General features: G+C 45.8%; 1 protein-coding gene across 1 annotated transcript; it reads right to left on the bottom strand.

Moving 5' to 3' along the window:
• Positions 1 to 7,170: 7,170 nt before the first annotated feature.
• CLN5 (CLN5 lysosomal BMP synthase) lies at positions 7,171 to 24,288 on the bottom strand. The gene is made up of 4 exons (XM_077812482.1): positions 24,072 to 24,288; positions 19,385 to 19,550; positions 17,985 to 18,210; positions 7,171 to 9,358 (listed from the first exon to the last, which is right to left on the bottom strand). Exons 1-4 carry the CDS (start codon positions 24,182 to 24,184, stop codon positions 8,847 to 8,849), a joined length of 1,017 nt encoding a protein of 338 aa, XP_077668608.1. The 5' UTR covers positions 24,185 to 24,288; the 3' UTR covers positions 7,171 to 8,846.
• Between the last annotated feature and the right edge of the window lie 2,452 nt (positions 24,289 to 26,740).

Raw genomic sequence — 26,740 nt, 5'->3', positions numbered from 1 at the left:
GATTACTGGGGACAGGAAGTCCAAAGGCTTTTGTATCTCCTTTTCCTGTACCCTTGTTATATTCTAGGATCCTTTGATGGAATTTCGTTTGACGAGCTCCATTTTCTTTCCTTGTGGGTTTTAGTAGAAAAACAATTACTTTTCACTTCTGCTTGACTCTGCAGGGGTAAGCTCAACTCAGAACTGCTTTACGGGGGAGGAATAGTAGACAGCAACACTGTCTCTATCATGTAATGGAAGCAGCTAGACTTCTACATGATGGTACCAGCTAGCCTGAGGAGATTTTGTAGTCTAAAATCTTCAATTTGTGAGCAGGCTGATACTGTACCTTGTCTTATTTTTTTTGTCCCCTTCCATTCAGAGGCAAATCAGATGTCAGTCTTTGGCAATCTCTGAGAGTTCTGAGTAAGTCACAGGATAGTTCCTTATTTGTAATGAGGTTCATTGGGTTCCTGCTCTGCATAGCTTTGGAGATAGGCCACACATGTGAGTCCCTGACAGGGGAGGTGTAGTCTACTTCCAGGCTCCAGGAATGCAGGTCAACTCATATTCATGGAGTGCAGCATGGGGGAGAAGGCTGTGAAGAAAGAGGTAGACAAACTGTCTTGCTAGATGAGTACCTGTTTTGTGAGAGGCCTAGCCTCAGATCCTGCTGGCTGATGTGGAGCAGGGCTTTGAACCCCCATCTCCACCCCCCCCCCAACTACTAAGCTATGAAACCATTCTACTTCTATATAAATTAAATAGTCATTAGGCCAGAAAGAGCTAAAGGGTTAGGGTTCTGATGTGGGAGACACATGCTAGAATTTCCCATAGTCCAGGGCTTGGGCCACTTCCCTGAGACGTGGGAGATGCAGGTTCAAATTCCTGCTCCATGCCTTCCAGAGGGGGATTTGAACCCACATGAGGTAGGTGCTCTTACTGCTGACCTAAAGGCTATAAGGGAGCAACACTTCCTTGGGCTTTTTTGTGAGAAGAAAGGCCTTTGGTGCTTAGAGAGGGTTCACAGCTGTGCATCTTGAGCAGAGCTAGCACTGAAGTGTGCCTTTTGAGGGAGTGGGGGTTGGCCAGTGTTCTCAACGACTGGCCTGAGGAACAGAGCTGGTCCCTGAGATTTCCCTGATGCAGTTTAGGAAGGTAGGAAGCTGGTCCCTGGTATCAAAAAGGGTGAGAAATACTGGGTTAGGCCACACACCTCTCCTTAACATTTCCAGGCTAGTTTAGGTGGATATATTTACTGCATAGCATGGAAAGATCAAAGCGTTCATCATCTGGTATTGAACAGAGAAGCCTTCAAGCTTCCATTTGTAGTAGTTATTATCTCAGAGATATACAAGTCAAAAAACACACTTCCATCTTTCAGAGTAAGAGCTCACCCGCTCAGTTATTGTAAACTCTCATACAAAGTAGTCACCTGCTCAGCCAATCATTTTCTGATGCTGCCCTTGGTAGATGGGTGCTCCCTAGTACAGCGTCCTGCTAACTACCCTATTTCACCATTGTACATAGCAGTGTCCCCCTTGGGGAACATACTAGTATGAAAATCCCAATGGCATGGAATTCTGGCCCTCATGAAAATTTTATATATTTCTTATTAAAAATTTAGGTTCTTGAAATAGAGATCTACAGATCTACCCTATGCTGAATAGGCTATTCTGTGGGGGAAAGATATGAGATGAGTTACTGGCACTCAAAGTTTGTTTCATTATATTCCATGCTCTTTAGAAGGATTGGTCTGTTAGTCTTAATGTTCACTTTCATTACTAAGGCTTGGTTTACACAACAAAGTAGGTCAATATAAGTCACCTTGTGTAGCCCTATTGGTACATGTTTCTAGACATAAATTTGTCTCCTGCTGACATAAGCCTCCTGTTACGGCGATGCAGTAACACCACCTTTCTGAACAGCATGCTGCTGTGCTTGACCTATGGAAGTCAACACACTGTGAATGTATATACTGCACAACCTGTATTGACTCTAACAGCAGTTGCTGCATACTGGCCCATTCCCTGTAACACTGCTTGCTCACATCACAGTTGTAAACTCCATGGGTCACAGAGACCCAAAATGACCCCATTGCCCCTCTTTTAAAACCCAGTATTTTTGAAGTGCCTTTTCCTGATTGCCCGCTTTGGCAAGTACACCCATCAGTTCTCCCTTGTGTGCAACTCTCTCACCAACCACACCAGCTTGACACATTCCTGCCTGGAGTAGACAGGCGCTCTCAGCTTTCCTGGACCTGTAGGGAGAAAAGTCTGCCAGGCCAGCCCTAGAAATGTGGACATCTGCAGAAAGCTTGCAGGAAAAGGCATACTCGGGAGCAGCAGCAGTGCCCCATGAAAACAAAGGAATTGTGGCAGGCATGTGGCAAGGGCAGGAAGTCCACCAAGCACTCTGGTGCTGAGCTGCGGACTTTGTGTCTACAAAGAGCAGCACACTAGAGACCCTAAAAACACCCCATAAAACACTATGGACATCTTGCAGGAGCCCAAGCCAGAGATCCTTGCCAGGGTCAGTGAGCGCGAGACACACCTGGGCGAGGGGGGGTGGTCCAGCCATATTAGGAGCCATGATCAGTTCAAGTCCCACCGCAGTCTGACTAGCCGAACACCGATGAGCCTGCTGAAGGGGAAGTGTGTGCATATATTTTCCCTTACAATGTTTAAATGTAAAGATGATGCCCAGCTCATCCCCAAGCTGCCATGACACACAAATTGACTTTTCAGTGTTTTACTTGTTCAACAAACAGGGGTAGAATTATCTGCGTTTCACTTCCCCTGTCACATTTGGTGAGGGTGGCCATGTGAAGTACTTTATTTATGCACAGCGGGACATCCTCGTATTCTCTTGAGAGCTCTTGATGAAACTTTCACAGAGCTACTTTGCAATTCTTTCTCAAAAATGTATAGGGATGGCTTCCTTGTTTCTTCCTCCATGGTAGGACATGCCCCTGTGTGAAAAGTTTGAGTGGAACCATTGCAGTAAACCTATTTTTTGCAATTTGTTTTTATCAAATCGATACAGTTGTAGTTTTTAAAAATAAAATATCCGTTCACAACACATTGTATAATGCATAGTACTAGTCAAAGCACCCACTACTTGTAACGGTAGAGCACCACAGAGCCCATAGGTTAAAAAAAAATCATATTTATAAATGTACAGCAAGCCCTACACAATTCCTAGCAGTAGCAAAAGCTTCAGACACAGAGAACAATTCCACACAGAACACTACTGTGGCTGCCCACTGAAGTGTTCTTTCAAAGCCTTCCTCAACTACTTTGTTGAGCTCTTGTAATGACCCTTGTGTCTGGCGGCTCAAACTCAGTGGACAGTTACTGTGTAACTACTGCCCACGCCAGTGGCAGCTTCTGTCCCTTTGGGGCTACACAGCAGCAACACACCTGGGGCTGGCCTGCGCTAGCCAACTCAGGCTCACAGGGCTCAGGCTGTGGAGCTGTTTCAGAGCTGCATAGAGTTCGGTGGCTGAGCTGAGGCCCAGACTACGACCCTACAGCAATGAAACAGCCCTGCAGTCCCAATGCGAGTCGGCTGGCACAGGCCAGCCACGGTTTTTCTTTGCTGCTTAGTCATACCCTTTGTCTCACAGCTATTATGCAAGCAACAAGAGGCAACTCTAACCATTGGGATATTTTTCTCACTGAGATCCAATCTAGTGCGTAAACACTGCCAGGGTCCCTTCAGTCTACCAAAAGCCCAGTCAGACTACACCCACTGAGGCAGTAGTTGACTCTTTCTTTGGTGCTGTCATGGTGGCCATGAGCCAGGAGCACAAAGGGTAGGGTGGGGCTCCCAGAGTTATTGGCCTTTCATTATCACCAATAGTAATCTGCCAGTTGGGAAAGAATGTCTGAACAGTTCTGTGTTCTTAAAGATGTGAGCATCATGCACCTTCCATGACCAGCCCATATTGATATCACTGAAGCATCCCCAGTGATCCATAAGTGTTTGCATAACCACAGAAAAGGAGTCCTTTCTGTTGATGTACTCTGTTGCAAGAAGGGTTGGTGCCAAAATAGGGATGTCCACGCCATCTATCAACCCACTGCAGTTCAGGAACCACCTTGCTGTGTAACAGGAGATGATTGATGGCCCTACAGCTGTGCATTGGATTTTCCAATTCAAAATCATAGCCCACTGATGGGTAGCAAGCCAGCGTTAAAAGCTTCCAGAGTGCGATCGCCCTGCACTTCTCATCTACCAGAGTGCAGCTCTGATTTGAATGTCCCTTCGCTGCAGGACTTGGGATTGCTCAGGCCACAGCAGCAGGACATCTGCAGCCACTGCTCATTGTCCCAAACCTGCATTATGATACAATCCCACAAGTCAGTGCTCATTTCTTGGGTCCAGATGCAGCGCTCCATCATCCACAACTACTACATGTATGCCAACAACCACCTTGAATTGTTTTTCATTATGTCCCTTAGCAATCTTTCCTTGAAGAAATTGTTATATCCCTGTAATGGTCCTTTCTGCAGGTCTGCCAGTACAGGAGGGCTGTGCAGCCTGTATTTGCAACACACCTGCAACTAGCGCAAAGCTGTGGGGCGTGCTGTTGTGGATGGCTGCCAGAAAGGTGCTCCTCAGGTTTGTGGAATTTTTTAAAATGGCATGAAAATTATGGGTTTTGGATAACATTATGGGATGGTGAAAGTTGCATGCTGGAAACTTGACCACCAGCTCCCAGAGATCTAACCCTACCAGATGTGAAAATTTCCCACAAGGCATTTTGCCAAACGGTGGCATGTGACACATTGGGCTACCTACCCATGGTGCATCACACTTTGCATCAACACAAGCACTCCTGGTAAGTACATGCTGTGCTGACCCAAGCATGCACACCAACAAGCGCTATACTAACTTTGGCAGCTGTACATCAATGTAACTTGTATCAATCAAAGTTTGTAGTGCAGACATGGCCTGATACAGAGTGGTTAGATATTGTCTAGGCTGTGGAAACGTCTCAGCTGGCAGATTTTGCCCTGCCAGTGACTGAACGGTAAGATGTTCCTCCAAAGCTGCATAAAGCAGAGATCTTCAACATCATGGATCTGTGGCCCTCATTACTCCAAGGGAAATTTTCAGGTAAGGCACTGCAATTTTCATGTTGCCAGCCTAACCTGCTCAAACCATACTTAATGAAAGGCAGGGAGGCAAGAGTAGAGTTTCAAACTGGTAAATTCTTGGCGTTTGTCTACAAAAAGAAGAAAGTATTCTCTAAAGATTCACTTCACTAAACATTAGTAAGGTCTTATCTAGCCCTAATTTCAATAACTGGTGCTGCTACTACTTCTTACTAGAACAAACCCGTGATCTTCACTGGCAGAGTTTACCCCACATTTCAAGCTTTCCTTGGCCAAGTATGTTGTTGGCTTTTGTTTAATTGATATGCAGGGGAGGAACACTCTGCTTAGTCTGGCTGAAAATCATATTTGTTGTTTAGAAGCCTATGTTTAGGCTCCCAATTTTTTTTAAATCTTAGCCTTTATCCACAATAGGGTTTTGCATTGATGCGACACTGCTTGTTGGACACAGGATTTCAGTGAGCCCAAGAGCCTCAGTGGATCAAAGGGTCAGGATTTATGTGGCTCACAGGAATATGCAGAGTAGTTAGTTACAGTAAATGCAACTGTTTTGTCAAGGATATTAAACCCTCACGATTTAGGCCTCTCAGAGGTGAGAACGAATTTTCCAGGAAGCTGCTTATTCTATAGGTGCCTGCTGCAGGGTGTCTCTGAAACATTTGGGACTAGCCTTTAAAGTGACAGAATACTGGATGAGGTGGACCACTAGTCTGACAACTATATTGTTATACTCTGTTCCTATATTGCTGAAATTAGTGCTAATCACCCCTAAGGCCTAAACAAAGGAGACAAATTTAAAGTCAGACTGAAAGATCAAAGGAGACGAAAGGCAGGGGTGGAAAACGTGGGAGTCATCTATAACTGGTTGTTGGTTCTCAATCTCTCCCGGGAAGCTCCATACAGAAGGAAGCCATCCTTTGCTAGAAGCTCCCTTAAGCTCAGGCAGGGCCAGTCAAGCTGTCCTACTTGAGGCTCCTATAGGCTGATAAGCAATGCAGCAGCCAGAGCTGCTGCTCCAGGGGAAGTGAGGAGAGATGTCCACTGTTCCTCCCCATAGTAACACTCCCTGCTCCCCAGACCCGCCGCCAACTGCCCCCTGCCGCCTCATCCAATCCCCCCCTCATTCCTGACTGCCCCCCTGCGACCTCTGCCCCATCCAACCCCCCTGTTCCCTGCCCTCTGACTGCCCCAACCCCTATCCACACCCCCAACCACACCCCTGAACTCCCCTGCCATCTATCCGACCCCCCTGTCCCCTGACCGCGCTGCCTGGGGCGCTGGTGGCTGGCGGCGCTACAGCCATGCCGCCCAGAGCACCGAGTCAGGCTGCAGCTCTGCAACTGCACTGCCTGGCCGCCCAGAGCATTGTGCCCACGGCTTGGGGCATGGCTGCGGGGGAGGGGAAACAGCATGGGAGGGACCGGGACTAGCCTCCCGGGCCAGGAGCTCAGGGGCCGGGCTGGAGGGTCCCACGGGCTGGATGTGGCCCGAAGGACATAGTTTGCTCACTTCTGCTTTAGACAATAGCTCTAAAATGAAATTGCTCCTATCCATGCTAGAATCTATTGAACATAATTGGCAACACTAATTTTTATTTGCTAGTCTTTAGAGCAGAATCATCAAGATAACTGTACTATTGTTGGAGGCAGTGGCAGATACTGAGTGAAGCAGCTACTTTGGAATCAACATGCCCAAAAAGAAGAAAAGATGCAGGGCTTCCATGTACCAAACATCAACTACCTGAGGCTTGCAACCTCCTCCTTTGGCCAAAAGTTCTAGCTATTAGTCTCTAGTTTTTATTTGGCAAGTTCGGTAATGCATTTCACTGATTGATGCCTTAAATTTGCTAGGTCTTCTACAATGTAAACTATACTGAATGTTAGGGAAAATGTAGTAATTGTAGCAGACAGAGGGGGGAGCTGTCAGAGGGAGAAGGGGCTGTATAATACAGGTCTAACATGGGCCCTTATAATCGTACCCTGGCAGCTCTACCACCACTGCTATGTTAGCATATTCCAGAGTAGAGTGTTCATTTACATGAAAGGAATAATGCTACCCACTGTTATTAGACCAAATATTTTAATCTTTATTAACAAATTTACAAGTTTTGATGTTGCTTCTGTAACCAGTCACTAGTTCCAAATGTCATGCTTATAAGAAACACACAGGATCTTTTTCAGGGGAAAATGCAATATGCCGCGCTTATTGGCAATACAACAATTAGCATATGCATTCAATCACACGCACAAGTCGATGTTATAGTTACCAGTTCAGAGTCCGGAGCAACCTAGTGGCCAGCTGGGCTGATCACAGGTACGGAGGAGCCGGGTTCTCTTGGTCGCAACACGATCCTCCGGGGAAGTCTTGGCAGGACGAACCCAAAGTTTCATGGCAAAGCACCCTGTTTATATAGTGATCTTTCTTCATTGGGACCAATGAATTTTGCACTGTCATGCTGTAATCAATCGCCATTTGACGAGTGCTTGTTTTCTTAAATTGTTCTTCTCATCCTTTATCTTGTTCCTTCATCAGTCTCTCACGAAGTTACCCCATGCTGATTTTGATCACAGCTATCTTGTCCTGATTGATAGGTGCCTGCTTCATCTTTAGAGTTGTCAATCTGCTCTCCTCTGACATCTCAATAGGGACATGTTGCAATCTCCTGGCGCCTTTATCTCTGTTCTTGGTTCTTCCCTAGAACATCTGGTCCGGTGATGGCCTTCATACTTATCTTCTAAAACACACATTCCTCATTCACACACAAAACCGGAATGATTTACACAGAATATTTGAACATGAACATCAAATTGCAATGCAGCACAAAACAATCATTGCATTATTTTACTTATTTCAAAATGCTAATTTTAAACCTACAACAAAGTGGTGACCCTAAAGGTCTATTACTGCCTTGAAATCAGCTTCAGACACAAGATTCTGGCTGATGCATCTTTACCAATGGCACACTAGGCCATTCCTTTCTGCTTTCAGAAAGACGGCTGGCAGAATATGGTCAAATCATATCATACATCAATACATTTAATACACACTTTATCCTTCATTCTAAATTATACAAAATACAACCATAAAATCCTAGTACTACACAAACAGACTGCAAGCTCAAATTAGATGTGATTATTCCTCTTTCATCAATACCCATCACCTCAGCAGATTACCAACAGCAAAGTGTTCAGACGCTAACTCCCTAGAACCAGAGTCAGACTTTGCACATCACCACCACCACCTTCTAACAAAGGAGTCATCAGCATGACAGCTGTAATCTACTAACAGCTCTCAACCCATTTCCATGTCTGCTGACTTCATCATGTTCCAGGACAACTGGTCCCAGTTCCATCCTTTCAAATATGAAATATACACTGTTCCAATGGGTATAAGGTACATTTTTGATGGAGTCAAGCTAGCAAGCCCCTGTGTCTGCTGGTAACCAGCTCCTGCAGATTCCCATCCTTAAGAAGAAGCAGATGATTGGCAATCATGTGGCCAATGACAGGTCCAAACCCCTTGAGAATTCCGGGGCTGTAATGCAGCTAGCAAGCAGGGGACTCTTTGTTCTGCCCTTCCTTGGGTGAAGAGTCAATGAATATACATAGAACCTACATTCAAAAAAGCCTTCTCACTGCAGATACAGTATAAGGAGCTGCCATTTCTGCAGTAATCGTACCAATATAACATCAACATCCTTAGGAACATCTGGGAGAAAGGGCATTTTTGGAACTAATGAAATAATTACAAACCAACCTTCATATAGTCTTCATTAGGTAAAGGGATCTCTTCATAAGTTATTTTGATGTAAGGGGACTTCATAGGTAAAAGCCAGTATTCTAAGTTGTAAAAGAGGTAAAATTGGTGGTTCAAGACAACCTGATCTACTATTTTTAAGACATTCAAGAAGAACTCTTCAACAGACTGATGAGGTTTGAATAGATAGTAGAAATCTCTTATGGCTGCAGCCACCGTCTTGTTTCCTAGAGGTCCAAAAATAGATGTTTCATTCCCCAAATAAATGGGTTCTCCAGTAAACAAAGTAATGCTGGTGTAATTTGTTTGTATCTTATTAAATACAGCCCCTAAATCGGCCAACTTCTGGTATGTTCTTAATATAAATTTCGAGCATTCATAAGATTCAAACCACACTACCGCATGCTTGTCAGGACTTGCTCGAACTGTCCAGGTCTCATAGTATATGCCAGTTTCGTTGTCACATTGTACCCATTTTGCCATTTGGTTAAACATTGTTCCTGTAAAAAATAAAAATAGGATATGTCCATAAGCATTATGGAAAACAATACTGACAAATGCATACAATTAATAGATTACAAAGCTAGAAGGGACCATTATGAACTTCCCCAAAATACTTCACAATGAGAATGCCTTTTAGAAAAAATCCAAACGTCATTTAAAAATGGTCAGTGCTGGAGAATCCACCACAACCCTTGGTAAATTGTTCCAATGGTTAATTATTAAGGCTATGATTTCGTCATGGAGGTCGCAGAATTCACAGAATCCGTGACTTCCAAAGACCTCTGTGACATCAGCCCCGGGAGCTAGGAGCTGAAGGGTCCTGCCACCTCCCCCAGCGGCGGGGAGCCGTGAGATACCCCCACCACCTGAAGCAGCGGGTCCCCAAGCTTTGAGCCGCCATGGGCGGTGGGCGTACCCCGCAGCTCCTGGCCACCACAGGCTGCGGCGGTACCTTGCAGGTCCCAGCTGCTGAGGGTGACGGGGACCCCGGAGTTCCCCGCTGCTGGGGAGGGGGCAGGGAGACCCTGTAGCTCTCTGCCCCACAGGTGGTGGGGTCCCAGAGCTCCCAGCCACCCTGCAGCTGCCCAGCCTGTGCCCATTTTATCATGGAATATTTTTAGTAACAGTCAGGGACAGATCATGGGCTTCCGTGAATTTTAATTTATTGCCCCTGACCGGTCTGTGAGTTTTACTAAAAATATCCGTAACAAAATCTTAGCCTAATTAATTACTCTCACTGTTAAAAAATTTACACCTTATTTCCAGTCTGAATTTGTCTAGCTTAAACTTCCAGCCATTGGATTATGTTATACCTTTCTCTGCTAGACTGAAGAGCCCTTTATTAAATATTTATTCCCTGTGTAGATATTAATAGGCTGTACTCAAGTCATCCCTTAACCTTCTCTTTGTTAAGCTAAATAGATTGACCTTTTTGAGTCTATTACTATCAGGCATGTGTTCTAATCCTTTAATCATTCTCATGTCTCTTCTCTGAACTCTCCAATTTGTTGACATCCTTGAATTGTGGGTGCCAGAGCTGGATACAATATTCCAGTAGTGATCACACCAGTGTCAAATACAGAGATAGAATACAGGGCTACTGACAGAGGTAAAATATAGGGTTATAAACCAGAGGTTCCGCTGTTTATGCATTTCAGGATTGCATTAGCTCTTTTGGCCACAGCATCACAATGAGAGCTCACATTCAGCTGTTTATCCACCATGACCCCAAAAGCTTTTTCAGTGTCACCGCTTCCTAGGATATAGTCCCCCATCATGTACATATGGCCTACATTCTTTGTTCCTAGATGTATACATTTACATTTATCCATATTAAAATACTTTGCTTGCACACACTTTACTAAGCAATTCAGATCAGTCTGAATCAGTGACCTGTCTTCATTATTTAACACTCCCACTATTTCTGTGTCATCTACAAACTTTATAAGTGATGATTTTATGTTTTCTTCCAGGTCATTGACAAAAATAATAGTGTAGGGCCATGAACCGATCCTTGTGGGATCCCACTGGAAACACACCCACTCGATGACAATTTTCTATTTACAATTACATTTTGAGACCTATCAACTATACAGTTTTTAATCAATTTAATGTGTGCCATGTTAATTTTAGATCATTCTAGTTTTTAATCAAAATGTCATGTGGTACAAAGCCACATGCCTTACACAACTCTAAGGGCTTGTCTTCGCTACTGTGCTAAATCGGCTGCCGCTGCAGTCTTGCCCTTCTCATATCCATTCAGAATGCTCTTGCGAATACCCTTTTCCTAGCCTGTTGCTTTGACCACATCACCTCTCTCTTCCATCCCTCCACTGCATCCCCTTTTGCTATTGCATCAAATCTAAGCTGCTTATCTTCACTTGTAAAGCCTTTAACTGTCTATCCCTACTCTGCCTATCCATCTCTCATTCACTAGCCTCCGACTGGCCCATGATGCCAGCATCCATCACTCACTTGTTAAATTTTCAAATAAGCACCTGTGCTTTCTCCCATGCTGCCCCTCACTGCTTCAGAGGGGCTCCCCATACACATCCGAAAAGCCACTTCATTGTTCTCCTTCAAATCCCTCCTTTAAAAAAAACCACTTTTGCCCCAAAGCTGACAAAACACTTGGCAACGGTTTGCTAAGACCACTGCCTAATATACTAACCAATTTTGTCTCATTGTTTCCTTGTACTCCCCTGTCTGTCTGTCTCCACCTGTTTTGTACTTAGATTGGAAGCTCTTTGGGGCAGAAACTGTCTTTTTTTCCTGTGTTTGTACAGCACCTAGCGCAAGGGGGTCCTGGGCCATAACTGCAATACAAACAACAATAGCAACAACAATCCTATTCTTTTATCACAGTTAGTTGAATTTTTGGAACTTCCTATGATTCAGGTTCATAATAAAGCAAGTCATAAATCCTGTATTAACAGCCACCCTGCCACTGTATGCCGCACAGAGAAGAATTTTAATTACACTTCACATTCTTGGGGTGTACCGCAGTGTATATCGTGGGATGGCGTTTCCCTCTCTTCACAAGACTGGGATTTTTATTGTTAAATAAAAAGCACTGGCCACAAACAAACAAAAGATTATGCACGAACTGGGCATGCAATTTAAATTATAAAATTATCTTTTTTACTTTTTTAATGTTTCAAAACATATGCCCTTACTAACAACTCTGTGACTCTTTAAAGTGATTTTCAATTATTACAAAATGTAAATCACCAAAACTGGCACAAGCTACCCAAAACACGTTCAAACCTACCCACTGAAGAAATCCAACCCACACACATTTCTTACGAAGTTAAGGTCTGAGGGAGTAAAAGTGCCATGCCGTATTTTCTGAAGGTCAACACACTCCATCTTCAGAGCAATGAAGAAAGTGATTTCCAGAGCATTCTCCTATCACAGTGAGAATGCCAGTAAACCACAATTGCACAAGAAATGCTGTGGTATTAGGAGCCCAAAACTGCAGACTCTTGGTAGTGCTGATTTGCTTAGTTTTTGCAGCATTGGGTCCCAAGGTAGTAGGTCCAAAACCTCCCCACAGATTCCTTTGCTTCCTTGCAGAAAATGGTTTCTGAGGGGAAGTAAAGAGAAGCTGCATCAGTACTCACTCACCCTCCCTGGCAGCTTGGCAGCTCAGATGTTTCTGTTCGGGCAGCCAGAGAGAGAGGTAAATCACTGGGGGAAGTGGGATCTGGGGATGCGCTGGCCGCCCAGAGATGTTACCTAGGCCAGGGAGATGGTGGAATCCCCATCCTTAAAAACCTCTAAGGCCTGGCTTGACAAAGCCCTGGCTGGGATGATTTAGTTGGTGTTGGTCCTGCTTTGAGCAGGGGATTGGACTAGATGACCTCCTGAGATCTCTTCCAACCCTAATATTCTAGTCTCAGCTGGGTGGGGTGGGGGAGGAAGAGGAGGATTGAGATGGAGTTCCCCCTTCCCTGCATAGAGCAGCCGGGGCTGGGTCAGATCAAGCCCCAGAAACTTCCCCTGGCTACAGGAAGTTCTGCACCATGGGGGTGTGTGGGGGTGTCTCTGTGCAGTGGGAGGAGGGGTCGTCTAGATGCACGGGGATTGGGTGGACAGGGAGCACAGCTCCCTGTACAGTGACACCCCCCCCCCCACCAAGCCCCCTCTGCATCAGGAACCCCCTGCACCTGGAACCCCCGACTGAGACCCTCAAATCCCTACCCGGCCAAGCCTCACTCCCTGCATCAGGATCCCCCACACCCAGACCCCCATCCCACTGAACAGCTGCACCCTGACCCCCACACATCCTCCCCCCTGCACACACACACACACGCACACTGAGCCCTAACCACCTTCATCTGGACTCCCCTGCAGAGTCCCATTCCCCCTGCATCCAGAACCCCACACCGAGCTGCCTGCACCCAGATTGCGCCACACAGACCCCTAGTGCTCAAGGGAATTCTGCACCAAAAATTTAAAAATCTGCAAAGTTCTGCATATTTTAATTGTCAAAATAACACAGAAACGCAACAACAATATATCCACATCATTTTCAATTATTTGCCCACAAGTATTTTGAAATAAATTACCAAAATAATTGAAAATGGTGTGATTATATTGTTGTTGCGTTTCTGTGTTATTTTGACAATTAAAATATACTCCCAGAAGTGGCCAGCTCCTGGGGGTGGGGTGGGGCAGCCGGCTCCGCCACACGCTGCCCTCACCTGTAGGTACTACCCCTGAAGCTCCCATTGGCCACAGTTCCCCATTCCTGGCCAATGAGAGCTGAGGGGCGGCACGGGGGGGCAGTGCCTGCAGGCGAGGGCAGAGCACAGAGCCCTCTGCTCCCCTAGGGGCCACAGGGACGTGGTGTCGGCTGCTTCCGGGAGCAGCATGGGCCAGAGCAGGCAGGGACCCTGCCTTAGCCGTGGTGCAGCGAGGGGCTGGCAATCCCACAGGCCAGATTTAAAGCCCTGACGAGCTGGATCTGTCCCATGGGCCGTAGTTTGCGGTCCCCTGCACTAAGTAGTAATGATCACAAGACAATTAGATTCAACATCCTATGGGGAAGTCAGGTACCAAAAAACAACATAAATTACACTAAACTTTAGAAAGGAATATTTCAATAAAAAGGAGACTAGTCAAAAATGCCCTAAAGTCAAAAGTAAAGGCAGTTAAATCCTTAGATGTGGCATAAGGAAATAATAGCAGAGTCTCAGAAGGCATGTATACCTCTGAACGAAAAGGCATAAGGAAAGCAAAAAGGCAACCAGTCTGGCTAAATGGCCAGGTTAGAGAGGTTATTTGAACCAAACAGATCTTTCCAGATTTGGAAATATAATCCCAATGAAACCAATAAACACACATAAATTACAGCAAGCAATATGTAAAATGGAAATTAGGGGGGGTAAATGGATTTTGAAAAGCAAACAGCTAAAAAGGTATAAAAACAAACTATGAAATTTTGTAAGTCTATTAGAAATCAGAAGCCTGCAAAAGAACTGGTGGTCTGTTGCATCAGAGGAGTGAAAGGGAGCAATTAAGGAGGATAATAAGGATACTGCTGAGAGAACAAATGATTCCTTTGCCTCAGTCATCACCATAAAGGACGTCAGGGAGATAGTTACCTCAGATCTGCTCTCTTCTGGTAATACACATGAGGTACCACCAGACATTGAGGTGTCAGAAGACAAGTTGATGGAGCAAACTGATAATTTAAAAAGCATCTAGTCACCAGGCCTAGTGTACATCCAAGAGTGCTGAAGAAACTTAAGTATGAAGTGGCACACTGGCTACCAAAAATACACAATCATTAAAAACAGCCGGTATACTTTGGACAGAAAGGTGATATCTATGTTATAAGAAGGCTCCAAGGCTGATCCAGGGAATTACACACCAGTAAACCTAACAGCTGTACTTGATTGAAACGATAATTAAAACCCAAATAATAAAACACCTGGAAGATCATGATATGAGGCCTAACCACAAGGTTTCTGCAGAGGGAAGTTGTCTCAATAATCTCTTAAAATTCTTTGAATAGGTCAATAAAGTACCGGGCAAAAGAGAAACAACTCCCCTTCAACAAGGTCCCTAACAAGAAGCTACTAAAGAAGCTAAGTAGCCCTGCGGTGAGAAACAAATTAGTGTCCTGGAGCAAAACTGGTTAGCATACAGAAACAAGAAGTAGAAATGGTCAATTTTCATCATGGCACAAGGTTAACAGTGGGGTGCCTCAAGATTCTGTGCTAGGTCCAGTGATGTTTAATACATTAACAATCTGGAAAGGATGCAAGTAGTGAGGTAGCAAAATTTGGAGATATTATAGAGTTATTTAGGATAGTCACATCCAGAGATGACTGTGATGGACCAAACTAAATAAATGGACAGCACATCTGCAGATGAAGTTCAGTGTTGGTACATCCAAAGTAATGCATGTTGGAGGGGGGGAAAATTGAACTGCCTGTACACTTTATATGATTCTAAGTTAACTGTGTCAACTCAGGAAAGAAACCTCGGCATCAACGTAGACAGATTAATGAAAAACCACTGCTCAGTATACAGCCAAATTCACAACTGATGGAAAGAAATACTTTTTCATACAATGAATAATTAGACTATGGAACTCATTGCCACAGTATGTCACCAAGAGGGAGCATTTAAGAAGAATTAAAAGAGGGATTAGGTATTTACAAGAACAACAAGAATATCCAGTGTTATAACAATCAACGTTAAACATTTTTGGAAAGGATATAAAACCTCATGCTTTGGGGCTTACGCCAATCTCTAATTAAGAAGTAGGAGGCCATTAGAAGGGGTGGGGGGGAGGAGAAAGAGATTATCCCACATCTGCCTACTGTAGGTTTTTTGCATCTGCATATGAAGCACCTGTTGCTGACCATTGTTACAGATAGGAAACTGGAGTAGATGGACCATGGACCTGATGCTGTCTGGCAATTCCTATGTACACTCAATTAGCACATGTACATATGATTATACAAGACACACAGGAATAGAGATTCAGGTAAAAGATGTATGAGTGTCATCAATGTGCTGCAGCACTACAACCCAAACCATCTGACTTTCTCCCCAAGCAGATTCACGTATGTGCCAGAGAACAGGGAAAATGGAATGGAGTCAAGGATTACCTTCACAAAAGGCCCTTGGAAAAATGAGCAACCTGCCAAAACTGCACATAGCATCTCCCAAAAAGGAAAGTACGTCACAAATAATATTCTAACCACTCCCGCTAGGACCCACAGGAAAGTTCAAAAATACATTATGATCAACAGTACCAGAGGCTACCAACAAATCTGAAAGAACCGGTGTGGATGTATGAATAATATGGAGGAGACCCATGTAGTTAGTTAGTTAGTTAAGGCTCTGTCACTTTATATGGGCTGCTTTTTATTTCTTAGCAGCATCAGTCAAATGGAATCTGCAGACTCAAAGGTTGAGATGCCAAGCTGATGAAAATGGAAGGGAACTTAGGTAGAATAATACATTACGTTAGCATTTGAAGCACATAAGTCCATAGTTTTAATCGGATTTTTGCTGCTTAGAAAGAAAAGCAGCCTGTAGAGCAGGGGCGGGCAAACGTTTTAGCCTGAGGACCGCATCGGGTTTCAGAAATTGTATGGAGGGCCGGTTTGGGGAGGCTGTGCCTCCCCAAACAGCCAGGCGTGGCCTGGCTCCCGCCCCCTATCCGACGCCCCCCGCTTCTCGCCCCCTGATGGCCCCCCGAGAATCCTGCCCCATCCAACCCCCGCATTCCCTGACAACCCCTGCCCCATCCACCCACCCTGCTCTCTGTCCCCTGACCGCCCCCAAACCCCCCCACCCCTAACTGCCCCCCTGCCACCCCATCCAACCCCCCCTCTCCTTCCTGACTGCCCCCCCAGGACCCCTGCCCCATCCAACCACCCCTTCTCCCTGACTGCCCCTGGAACCTCTGCCCCCATTCTACCCCCGTTCCCTGCCCTCTGACATCCCCGACCCCTATCCACACCCCCGGCCCCTGACCTCCCCTGCCCTCTATTCAAACCCCCCGCCGCCCCCTTACCGCGCTGCCTGGAGCACCACTGGCTGGCGGTGCGGCTGCACCAGGACAGGCAGCCACGCCGCTCAGCTGGAGCCAGCCACGCACCGCGCAGCACAGAGCAGAGGGGTCTGGACGGGCTCTGCAGCCCTGCTGCCCAGAACATTGTGCTGGCAGCGCAGCGAGCCGAGGCTGCAGGGGAGGGGGGACAGCGGAAGGTGGGCCGGGGGCGAGCCTCCCGGGCCAGGAGCTCAGGGGCCGGGCAGAATGGTCCTGCGGCCGGATGTGGCCCACGGGCCTTAGTTTGCCCACCTCTGCTATAGAGTGTGCCAGAGGCTTAGCAGGCTAGGTGAACATACGGAACACTTCTATACATTTTATTTAAAAGGCAGCAGATTCTTGTATGAGCTTTTCATGCAATTTGTTCAGTATCTGTTAAGGAGAGTATTATTTTATTCTAGCATTTCAGTTTCACATTAAGGGGCCATGATGAGCCCATAATGTAGACTGAACCAAGAAGCTATTTTGATAAGCTATACAAAAAGACTAAGTATAATAAATACACCACTTGTCCTGCAATATGTGATAGATAATCCCAGTAGCAGTAATAGGCCTATTTGCAGCTTTATGATACAGCAGTTGGAAAAAAGAGACAAGTGACTGTAGCTGTTCTTGAGAGCATTTCCTGTTGTGCTCTCAAACCGATAAATAGAACACAACACAATTCTCTCAATTTTTCCATTTTAAAATTCATCTGCCACTTGACAGCAGGAGGTTGTGTTCCAACACAAGTGTATGAAAAGAGGCCAGAATGGTTCCGCTGTTTTGCTATTTTTACACTCAAAAGACTGCATTATTCTTACAGAGGTGCTCATGTGACATAGCAAGCAATTCTCACTTAACAGCATCTTTTTAGCATGGGTTGTTCAAAGAACAGTATTACCATATCACTTCCTATATTCAGAAAATTAGAAAACTAATATTTCAATTTCAAATTAACAACTTCAGTCACTCTGCATTGCAAATGACTCACAAAAAGTGAGTGGAAAGATATTGTCTGACATGATATTATGATATTAGTGTCACCACAGGATTCCAAAATCTACCTGATATAGTAGTCACCAGAACCAAGGTCCCATTTTCCTTCCAGTGTACATCATCTATTCCTTCATAAAAGCAAGCAGCTCCCTGATTACACCAGAATGGTGCATCCCTGTCAGGCCGGAGATGCGGAAATGTGCAGTTTCCAAGCTGGAAGAGTTCATACCATTCCATTGTGTAGTTTTTGCCAGTTAGAGAGCTCTTGAAGCCAACAGCATCATGCATAATATTCTGAGGAAAGATCATGAACACAAAGAAAAACGGTCTTGTAGTGCCAACTTCACTTTGCATTACTTACCTACTGTACAGTAGTTTAGAAAACAGGGTACTGTAATGGGATGTACCACACTAAATTACACAAACATTGATTCACATCATACTTGTCTGTATCCTGCACCTACCTCCATTTGCAGCCTGTAGTAGTGGTAATTATGAGTTAGATATTCAATCGTAGTTGGGCATCAAACTCCCTCTTACCTTTGCATATCCCCCCCCCCCCCCCCAAATTGTGGGCCAAGGATCAACAAACGAAGCTCCTTTTGTGGACCCAATCCTGTACAAAGTAATGTAAAGCATTTGAAAACCTCAGTGTTGCCAACTACAAGCATTCAAAAATCATGAGTCAGGTCCCCAAAATCATGGAATTACCTTAAAATTCATGCTGTTAACAATAAGCGTTGGATTCAGCTTATTTGCCTTCTGATTTTTTACTCTCTAGAGTCCACCTATTTAAGCGTCCCTCTGCAACCATGAGGGCTAGAAACTTACTTTTAAAAAAAGCAGCTGAGATTCTGTTGCATTCACATGATTCCAGGAGCTGTGGCTTTAAGAGAAACACCATATATTGTAAGAGTTGTTATAAAAGTCAAAAGAGTTGGCAACACTGTCAGTGAGTGATCCACAGGGAAGACTGCAGTCTGGTTTTCCAGATCAGACAGATATCCATGTTCATACAAAATTTAATTCAAATCAGACTTTGTTTACTGTGAGATCTTACTTCTTCATTTAAAAAAAACAAAACAAAGCTGTAGATGTATAAGATTAACAAGATCTTTCCTACACACTAGCCAGACATTTTGTCAAAGGATCAACTCAAAGGTGTTCTTTGTAAGTGATGTTAAAGTCAATGTAAAAATGCAAATAAATACAAGTTAATGCACACACAATACATTTCCAATGCTTGGTACGTAAGGGCAAAAGTACCACATCATGTTCTTTTCCTAATCTGTCTTGAATTACTCCCATAATTCGTTTCAAGGTTAGTGGTTTTCTAGCCCATAGCCTTCAATACTCCACACAACTGTGCTGAAATAGTACAATGAATGAAGTCCTATTGTTGACATTTGCTGCTGAATTTAACTGATTTGCAACTAAAAATTTTTGTTAAATGAAAACATCACCTTACCAAATGTCCAAGCAGATCCCCATATTTGAATTCCCACACTGGAGCCTGTAATCGATAGACTTCAATGACATCCTCATCCTTCATTACTGGAATGGGACAGCCAGTAGGACAGAAAGTGTAACGAGCTTGACAATAGGGATCTGTTTTTGGACGGTAATCAAAACGCCTACGTTTAAAAACAAAAGCATGGAAAACTCTCAGAGGAAAGGTAGGAAGCCACAAAGACACTTATTTTAAGAGCCACTTTCCAAAACAGCCTCTAATGGCGTGATTTGTAGAAGTTCTGAGTACCTGGGGCTCCCCTTAAAGTCAATGGGAGCTATGGGTGTGCAGCACCTTTAAAAGTCATAATACCTCAATCCTGAAAACACGTACACAAATGAGTTCATAGGATTACTCAGGTGCATGTTTGTAGGACTGAGGCTTAAAATAGCGTCTTCAATATGTGCAAATAATAACATTTAGATGTCTAATGTGGGAAACAATGTTAATTGCACTATAATGTACTTGCACTTGCAAGTAACTTGCACACACTACACTGTGGTCACAAGATTAGAGGTTGGTTTAAGATGTGTCTCAAAATTTGGTCCTAAGGGCTTTTCTACACAGGAAATAGCTATTCTGGAATACCTATTCCAGAATAGCACCCTGTAGACACTATTCTGGAATAAAAATTGACTTTACTCCAAAATAATTATTCTCCTCACAATGTGGAGTAATTATTCAGAAATGAGATCAGTTTTATTCTGAAACAGTGTCGACAAAAGAGAGTTATTTGGGAACAGCTAAATTATACCACAACAGCTATTCTGGAATACTGATACCAGTTAATTTCCCCCATATAAAGAAGGCCTAAGAATATGAAATCCACTCATATCCTCCAGAGATTTTCAGCTCTCCCATTAAACCTCATTCTAGGTAATCATACCTTGTTTTCACGATAACTGAAAAACAGACTCTACTTGTATAGTACTATCAATATAGAACATAAAACCATGATTTCTCCACTGCAAAAGTTCTCCAATAAAGATACGAGATGATCAGGCTCCTATATGCTTTATAAGGGTTGGTTTTGTTTCAACAAGTTTGAAGTCATAGCGCCTAATTCCGCACCCACTGAAGTCAATGGCAACCCCACCACGCACTTCAGTGGATGGAGGAACAATCCCTCAGTTACTATGTGTTTTGTTTCCTTTCTAGCATTCAGTAATCAGTCTTTGATACTGGGAATACACTGCCCCCATGGGCAGCGAGTTCTATGGGCCAGTGCACCAGGAATATTCCTGTCCCAGGGGCCCAGCTCCAGCAAAGTTTCCCACCTCCCCACCACACACACACTCCCCCCACGTTTCCCCCGGCCCCACCTGCCACCCCCAGGCAATTTAAAATAGCCCGCGGGCTCCCGCCGCCACCCAGCAGGGCAGCGGGACTGAGCGGCTATCTGCACGCTAGTTCCACGTGGCTGCTGGCAGGTCCTTGCGGCCCGTGTGAGGGGGTTGTGCTGCTGCGCGCTGCCCCCGCCCCAAACACCCCTGTGGCCAATGGGAAGCTGCAGGGGCGGTGCCTGGAGACAGCAGCATGAGGAGACCCCCCCGGCCTGCCCCGCCTAGGAGCTGCTGTCGGAGGGCGTGCCCCAGGTAAGCATCGAACCCCCCCATCCACTTCCAGAACCTGCACTCACACCCCCTCTGCAAACACACCCTTCGGCCCCCAAATTTCCTCCTGCATCCCCACCCCTGCACCTCCTCTCGCCCCCAAACTCCCTCCCAGAGCCTGCACCCCTCCCCCCATCCTGCACCCCGCACCCCCTCCCCCCTAACTCCCTCTTGCACTCCCACCCCTCCCCTACACCTACTTTTGTCCCCAAACTCCCTCCCAGAGCCTGCACACCCACCTGCTCCCGCACCCCTGCCCAGAGCCTGCACCCAGCACCCAAACTCGTTCCCAGAGCCTGCACTCCAGATCCCCTCCCCCACCCAAACTCCCTCCCAGAGCTCGACCTCTCACCCCTTCTGCACCCAAATTCCCTTCCAGAGCCTGCCCCCTGCCCCAGCCCAGAGCCTGCACCCCAATCCCCGTCCCCCACCAAACTCCCTCCCAGAGCCTGACCTCTCACCCCTTCTGCACCCCAAACTCCCTCTCAGAGCCTGCATCCCCACCCCCTCGTGTACCCCAATCACCTGAACCCCAGACCCCCTCCCCCACCCAAACTCCCTCCCAGAGCCTTAGGCTGGTGTGTGTGTGGAGTTTGCGGGGGGAAGGGGGGGGTTGTTTCTGGGCACCACCAAAATTTCTACAAACCTGCTGCCCCTGACTGCCCCCCTATCCCTCATACACTCACTAGATGTAATAATTTACACCTCTCTCTACCCCCTCCCACAAGTCCTTCCCACGTAAGTCAGACAAAAATTCTACATGTATTACTATTCCTTCTCCCAAAATCCTCCTACAATCACATACACAATTCCATTTGTTTGTTAAATGTACAGGCTATGGAGCAGGATTGAAACTTACTACTGAACACAGATGATATTCTATGTCTGGTAGGAAGTTCCAGCTATAGAGGAGAGGAAAGAAATACAGAATTGAGTTTTAAATATTCTGCCACTGTAATTTTGATTGCAGAGTTTCTTTGAGGCTTTTGTATTTGTTAATTGAAAATAAAAAAATAATCAATCAGATTAAAATTTGTTCTGTGGATGGCATATAGCTCAATACAATTAAATCAGTGAGACAACTCCTGGCATTAAAGTTAAGCACATGTGTTTGCAGGACTGGAATCTTATGTATCTACCTTTAATAAAGTTAATTAGCTCACACGCATTAGAGAGAGAGAGAGCATGTGTGTGAAAATATTTAACATATTTGGTTCACCAAAAAGGGCTGCAGATGCTCAAAGGCCTACCTAGGAAAAACAAAAAGTGGCTATGCAAAAATATCACCTTCAACAGATCAGCTCCATGTGTGTATTCAGAATCTTATCTTCTCACTTTATAACACTGAATATTTAATTTTAATTTAAATTAAAGAAAAAAATCCTATGGCACAATTAACTTCTGTTAGCACTGAAGATTCCATACAGCCATAGAACAGTGAGCAGGAATCTATATTGGTTCATGCATCAATAACAATTTTTAACTAAGTTCCAATTACAAAATATTTTGACCTGATTTTCTGAGGCCTCAGGCAGCTGCAGCTCCTACTTACTACAATGAGAATTAAATTATAAGTATCACTGAAAATTGGGGCACTTATTACTGTTTGTGGCCAAGATCCACCAGCTAGAAAGAACACAGGTTGATTTTCAGATTCCAGGTCAAGTCTACAGGACCTATCCTCTTACTCGTAAATTGAGAATCTGATATGATGCTACTGACAAACAAGGAATTACTCTGAATGACTTAAAAAAGAAGTAAGTCCCAAACTTTAATTTTTTTTTAAAGGAGTCAATTGCTGCCAGTAGGGAATCGTTAGTACAGATTTATAGTCTCTCTGGAAATCTGAGTTTTAAATGGAAAGCATGCCAGGTGCTTTAACTATATCACTATTAACACCTTATTATGTACAATAATGAAATGGGAGGATGGAGTCTACCAAACTAAAACAGGTATCAGAAAAAAGCAGAGGTCTCACTTAAACAGTCCTTTGGCAAACTAGATTTACTAATATACTAGAACTAGAAAAAAAATGACCAAAATGGTTCGAGTCCTCACACAGAAGTTCCAATTTTTAGGGCACTTAAAAAACACCTTTAGAAGAAAGAAAATCATTGCAGAAAAGAAATCAATGGTGACCTCAACATTTTTCAGCACTCTGCAATTTTCAGGCTTGCTCTTGACCCATTACACACTTCCTCAATCTGGACTGGAATTTTGAAAAGCAAAACCAAAAAAGCTATCTTAATTAGTTACACAATATTTCACAAAACTTTTTACTAAGTCAAACCAGTGAAGCACAATGACTTCCTGGAGTTATGAAACCTGTTTTCAGAGACTGTCCCTGGTTTTTTGTATTGGTTTAAGACTCTCTCTTTTGCAGGCAGAAGAAGGGAAGTAAGTAGTTGCAGTTTCTATGCTTAAACAGTTCAGAGATGGCTTGATTTATAATGTGCTGTACATAAGAATGGCCACACTGGATCAGACCAATGATACATTTCCTCTGAAGCAGCTGACGCCACTGTCAGAGCACAGGATACTGGGCTACATGGACCATTGGTCTGACCCAGTATGGCCATTCTTACAGTTTTTTAAGGCTTTGACCAAAACTGCAACTTGCAAACTGTTACTCACTTGGATAGTCCTTACTGATACAAATCAGCCCTTTGATTTCAAAAAGAGCTACCTGGACGAACAGAGACTCTTCCTGGGTGTATACCTCTGATTAGCCACTTCTGCAATCAAATCCAGGGGTCATTTCCAACTAAATGGGAAGCGTACCTGTAGCGCTGCAGGCGGACACTCAACGTAGGCCTTTTTAACCCCGTGAGTCCCTGAACAAGGAAGCTTTACAATGATGTCTGGTTTACACACACTCACCCAAAGAGGAGAGGCAAAGAGGCTCTGAATTAAGCGTCTAAAACAAACCCCAGAGTGGGAGTGATTTCGGCTGCCTCACTGTGTGTGTGTGTGTGTGTGTATATACACACACAGTGAGTCAGCCTTGCTTCTTGAGCAGCCTACCAACTCACCTGTAAGGCACAGGCCACTTGCGCTGCTGCTGGGGCTGGGATCCTGCAAAGCGGGCAGGCATCCCAGCCACGAGCAGCAGCAACAGCAGCTCCCGGTGGCCATCAGCCCTCATCTCTCGGCGCGGCCCCTTCCCGCAGGCCCCGGACGCCTGAAGCTGCCCCGGGTGGGGACGAGGCAGCGGACTCGAGTCCGCCCGTCACATGGGCTCCGTGACTCAGCCCTGGCAAGGGCGGGGGAATTATGCGGCCTCCGTTTTCCTTTCGCTTTCGGCTTCCTCCTCCTTCGCCCGCCGCCCTCTGCTCGCCTCCGCCCCGGGGCTGGCTCACCAAGCAAGGGGGCGGGGAGGGAGCAGACTGAGCGCCGGTCGCAGCTGCCAGCCTGCGAGGCCTTCGCCCCGGGCCCTTGCAGCGGGGGTGGCACCGTGCCCACGGCCAACTTCTTGGTCCGCCTTTGGGCATCCAGTCTGGGGGGGCGGCGCACCAGCCGGCGGGGGGCTGGTTGTACTGTAGCTGCAGCCCGCGCCGGCCGGGCGCCGCTTTTCTTATTTATTTATTTATTTATTTATTTTACTAAAAGCTCAGCTCTGCCTGGGTCCCTCTTTCTTCCCCACCTCCCAGCCTGGAGCCCCCTCCGGCGCCCCAAACCCCGCATCCCTGGCTCCACCCCAGAACCTGCACCTCAAGATGGAGCCTTCGCCCCCCCAACACCCCGAACCCCTCCTTTGTGGCCCCACCCTGGAGCCTGCACCCTCAGTGAGAGCCCTCCCCCACCTTAACCCCCTGCCCCAGCCCAGTGAAAGTGAGTGAGGATAGGGGAGAGCAAGCCAGGGAGGGAGGGGGAATGTAGTGAGACAGGGTCTCGGAGAAGGCGGGGCATAGGACGTGGCCTTATGGAAGGGGCGGGACTAGGGTGTTCAGTTTTGTGCCCTTAGAAAGTTGGCAACCCTAGTAGATGCATGTGGAGATCTGGGGTCAGTTGGGGGTGCATGGGGCCCTGCCTGGGGCAGTGGAGTGGAGGCGCTTGGGGCCCTGGCAGGGGCAGTTGGGGTGGAGGCGCATGGTGGGGTCCGTAGCTGGGGCAGTTGGGAGGAGGCACATGAGAGTCTGGCAGGGACAGTTGTGGGGCCCTTGCAGGGTCAGTTGGAGGGGCTCATGTCTTTTGGTTTTGGCTTTTTATTTTTTTTTTTTTCCCGCACCACCAATGCTGGTTCATACAGCGCCCCACCACCGACCAGCACTTAACTCACACTTGCCTGCCTGGCTTGGACTGGGGCGGTAGGCCAGGTGTGGCGCCGACCAGGGTCAGCAAGCTGTTTGCATGTGATCCGCGCCAGGTGCAGCATCGCCTCATCTCTGCGGGTGGCTCTTCCAAGCCTGCTGGGTCTTGCGCGCACGTCCATTCAGAGCCTGCCTCCTGTGAGCGGCCCTGGGTGAGTTAGGAGCCCGAGACAAGCAGCTGGAGCTGGAAATACTGGGGCGGAGCAAGCCTGCAGGCGTGTTTGGGCTACTGGCCTCTTCCAACCAGGAAACCATCCTCACTGTCGCTTTGCAGCCTCACCTTGGCTCTGTGCCGCTGCTGCTGCTTTGCTGATATGCACCCTTCAATGTGAATCCCTGCTGGGACTGCTTGCATTTTTAGCTATTTAATGGAGGGAAAATCTGGTACCAGCCAACCCTGGTCCCTGCTATTCTGCACTGCTTGCTATTTTGGATTCACCCCTACTTCCCCCCTAAATGAGATGGGGTGGGATGGGCTAGACACTTCATTTACTATCGAACCACTTGGAAGATACAGGAATCTTTGATTTATCATTTGCAAGTGCCAAGATCAGGGCGGATGGAGAGACTCTGTAGGATGTAATTGGGAAAAGTGCCTATACCAGGTGCACTGCTGGGACTGAAAGAAAAAATTGAATGTCTTTGCCTATTCCATCCACTTAATGGGAAAATGCTTCACCGTTAGAGTGCACCTTAACTAACTGGGTGTGAAATCGACTCTCCACCTAGTGTAGATAAGGAAGAGCAATTGTATTTAAAACCCCTAAGGTTTCAGAGTAACAGCCGTGTTAGTCTGTATTCGCAAAAAAAAAAAGGAGTACTTGTGGCAATTTCTTTTTGCGAAAACACCTAAGGTTAACCACAACAAGGTAACATGTTTTTAAACATGACTTGGCCTGGTCTACACCAGGTACAAAATCATGTTTATGATAAGGATAATTAAGACATTTTCTAACTGCACAGTCACTGTTGAGATAGTTCCCAAAGCAGCATTAGAAACAATTGAAATAAATAATCAACCGAATAATTTTCCCCCTCTAATGGTAACTTGTCTGAATAACCTGGAAAAAATATCACTTGTTCAGATTAGGTTTCTGGTTGTGTCGGTCTGCTGGATAATGGTGTATTCTCTAGCCTGGTTTAAGCATGGCTCTTTAATATACCAGATCTATCATTGAAAATGCCGCTTCTGTGCTGTTAGAGAATGTGTCTGCCCAGCACACCCATCTTCTCACGCTTAGGGAATTCCACTGAGAGGCCAAACAGTCTGAAACAGCCCAGCAATAGGACTTTCCTGTGGTGCCAGGGATGTCTTGGCAAACCTACTCAGACTGCAGCAGGTTTTTGCTGAAATAAACCACACAGCCTCATCCCCTCTCCCTGCAGGGAAA

Source organism: Eretmochelys imbricata, chromosome 1 (assembly GCF_965152235.1).
Source record: "Eretmochelys imbricata isolate rEreImb1 chromosome 1, rEreImb1.hap1, whole genome shotgun sequence".
NCBI classification, from domain to species: domain Eukaryota; kingdom Metazoa; phylum Chordata; order Testudines; family Cheloniidae; genus Eretmochelys; species Eretmochelys imbricata.
Note: the sequence above shows the minus strand (reverse complement) of the source record. Positions and strands in the feature narration are given on the sequence as shown.

What these genes read in the sequence shown, in the direction of transcription:
- CLN5 (XM_077812482.1), bottom strand. Translation starts at nt 24,184, where the DNA reads ATGAGGGCTGATGGCCACCGGGAGCTGCTGTTGCTGCTGCTCGTGGCT. An exon ending in AAGTGGCCTGTGCCTTACAG is followed by an intron (nt 19,551 to 24,071) that starts GTGAGTTGGTAG and finishes TTTTAAACGTAG; the next exon opens with GCGTTTTGATTACCGTCCAA. An exon ending in GGGATCTGCTTGGACATTTG is followed by an intron (nt 18,211 to 19,384) that starts GTAAGGTGATGT and finishes ATCTTTCCTCAG; the next exon opens with AATATTATGCATGATGCTGT.